This window comes from Nanorana parkeri, unplaced genomic scaffold (assembly GCF_000935625.1).
Source record: "Nanorana parkeri isolate BGI_ZX_2015 unplaced genomic scaffold, ASM93562v1 scaffold4034, whole genome shotgun sequence".
Classification (NCBI taxonomy): domain Eukaryota; kingdom Metazoa; phylum Chordata; class Amphibia; order Anura; family Dicroglossidae; genus Nanorana; species Nanorana parkeri.
This window is the reverse complement of record NW_017310301.1, coordinates 17,188-19,356: the sequence shown is the minus strand read 5'-3', so window position 1 is coordinate 19,356 and position 2,169 is coordinate 17,188. Positions and strand designations below refer to the sequence as shown.

At 50.2% G+C, this 2,169-nt stretch overlaps 1 protein-coding gene across 1 annotated transcript in view; it reads left to right on the top strand.

Annotated features, from left to right (window-relative positions):
• LOC108803687 (OTU domain-containing protein 7B-like) overlaps positions 1–2,169 on the top strand; it is a gene marked incomplete at its 5' end in the record, with an annotated part of 14,510 nt that overhangs the window by 5,178 nt on the left and 7,163 nt on the right. The window contains 3 exons of the mRNA XM_018575509.1: positions 33–160; positions 1,090–1,239; positions 1,664–1,781. Coding sequence (XP_018431011.1) covers positions 33–160; positions 1,090–1,239; positions 1,664–1,781 — 396 coding nt within the window. The remainder of the gene's footprint in view (positions 1–32; positions 161–1,089; positions 1,240–1,663; positions 1,782–2,169) is intronic.

Here is a 2,169-nt window from a genome sequence, read left to right as displayed (position 1 = left end):
GTAGTAATAAACTCTCTGTCTGTATGTGGCAGGACTGAAACCTCGGAGGAGCCGGTGTACGAGAGCTTGGAGGAGTTCCACGTCTTTGTACTTGCACATGTCCTCAAGAGACCCATTGTGGTGGTGGCAGACACCATGCTGAGGGATTCCGGTGGAGAAGGTAATTGGTGCTTATATACTGTATAGCCAAAGGTTTGTGGACACCTGACCATCACACTTACTATATGGCCAAAAATATGTGAACCCCCCCTCCTTCCAAATGAGTTTAGATGGCTCCTGTGAAGGTTCTGTTCATCCTCCATCATACAAAGACATTGGCGACAATTGTCCTCTTCCAGCCTTGTGGTCACAGTTTGAAGACCCTTTTCTGTTCCCCCCATGACTGTCCCCTGTGTACAAAGCTCCATACAGACACGGTGTGACCAGCACGGAGCCCTGACCTCATCTGATCACTGACTGTGAGCCCGGGTCTTCTCATCCCTACTGATCACCTCTGAGATGAATTGGAACACCGATTGTGAGCGCGCGTCCTCTCCTCCACCATCAGTACCTGAACCTCACACATGGGACAAATTCCTACCGACACCTTCTAGAATCTTGTGGAAAGTCTTCCCGGAAGAGTGGAGGAAGTTAGTCACGAAGGGGGTAACTCCATATTGATGGTCTCTGCACCCATGGTGGAGACTGTAAGTGATGCTAAAACACATTGTACAGCCCGACGTAAACACTAGAGGAGATCAGAAGGATGGAAAGCAGGCACAAGCTGATAGGATAGAATGCCGGGAACCAGTTCATCCAAATTCAGTGTTGTGTGATCACTGGACACAATTTGCAGCTGTGACCGTCCAACATCCATCCCCATCATCCTCCCCCCTGCCCTCCCCCAGCCCCTGCCCTGCGCCAGCCCCTGCCCTGCGCCAGCCCCTGCCCTGCCCCTCCCCCCTCCCCAGCTTACTGTCACATGGGCGGAGCTTACTGTCACATGGGCGGAGCTTACTGTCACATGGGCGGAGCTTACTGTCACATGGGCGGAGCTTACTGTCACACGGGCGGATGTAATGTTTCCTGATGATCTCTCTGTATTTGCAGCCTTTGCTCCTATACCCTTTGGGGGCATCTACCTTCCCCTGGAGGTCCCACCCGCCAAGTGCCACAGCTCCCCACTTGTCCTGGCCTATGACCAAGCGCACTTCTCTGCCCTGGTGTCCATGGAACAGAACGAGCAAAGCAAGGAACAAGGTAAAGAAGTACCCCGGGCAGTCACTGCTGCTACTAGCGGAGGAGGGGAGGACGGGAGGATGTTTCCTGCTATGATTGTGTAACCGGAGTGTATTGTCTTAGCATGTTGGCTTATTAGTTGGCCTGTATGTCATGTTTACACGCGTGCTTTCTCTGCTGCTCTCTACTAGTTGTTTCCAAGGCTGGACCTCACCTGCATGGCATTGCCTACAATGGAAACCATGTGCGTTTCCCTTTAATGTCCATCCCGGGACGCACATACTGGTCAGGAAGGTTGTGCTCGATGGAGCCCGCACAGCCCTTATGGAAAGCCAATTGGCTATTGTTGTATATGATTTATAGACGTGACTTATACATGTGATTAATAATGGCGTCATGTGTGTGAATGGAGCTTTTCATTCTCTGTATGTCTTTGTACGCACAGCGCCTTTCATCCCCTTGACGGACTCTGAGCACAAGTTACTACCAGTGCACTTTGCTGTGGATCCTGGCAAGGACTGGGAGTGGGGCAAGTACGACTCGGATAATGTTCGACTGGCAAGGTACGGTTACATACACATGTGTGATCTCACCAAAATGACACGTGTACACGCAGGTTTGTTTGTGCATTAGTGTGCCATTCACAAATAACGGCAGGGCACTGCAACGCACATGCAGAACTGGCGCACCAACGTAAACGTTTAAAAATGGCCTTACACTAAACCTGCGTATATAAAATGCAAACCACATGCGTCCTACGTTCTAATATGCACATTACTACTACTGATGAAGAGCTTCTGCCATTCACAATCCTCTTGATGGTGTGTGAGAGGTAACATCCTGATCAGTAAAATGTTTGTGCTGCTAATCCCTCCACTCAGGATGCGGGAATCATAGATAGTTGCTGTGTGAGAAAAGCTTCTGACTTGATGGCCATAATTATCTAAAGGC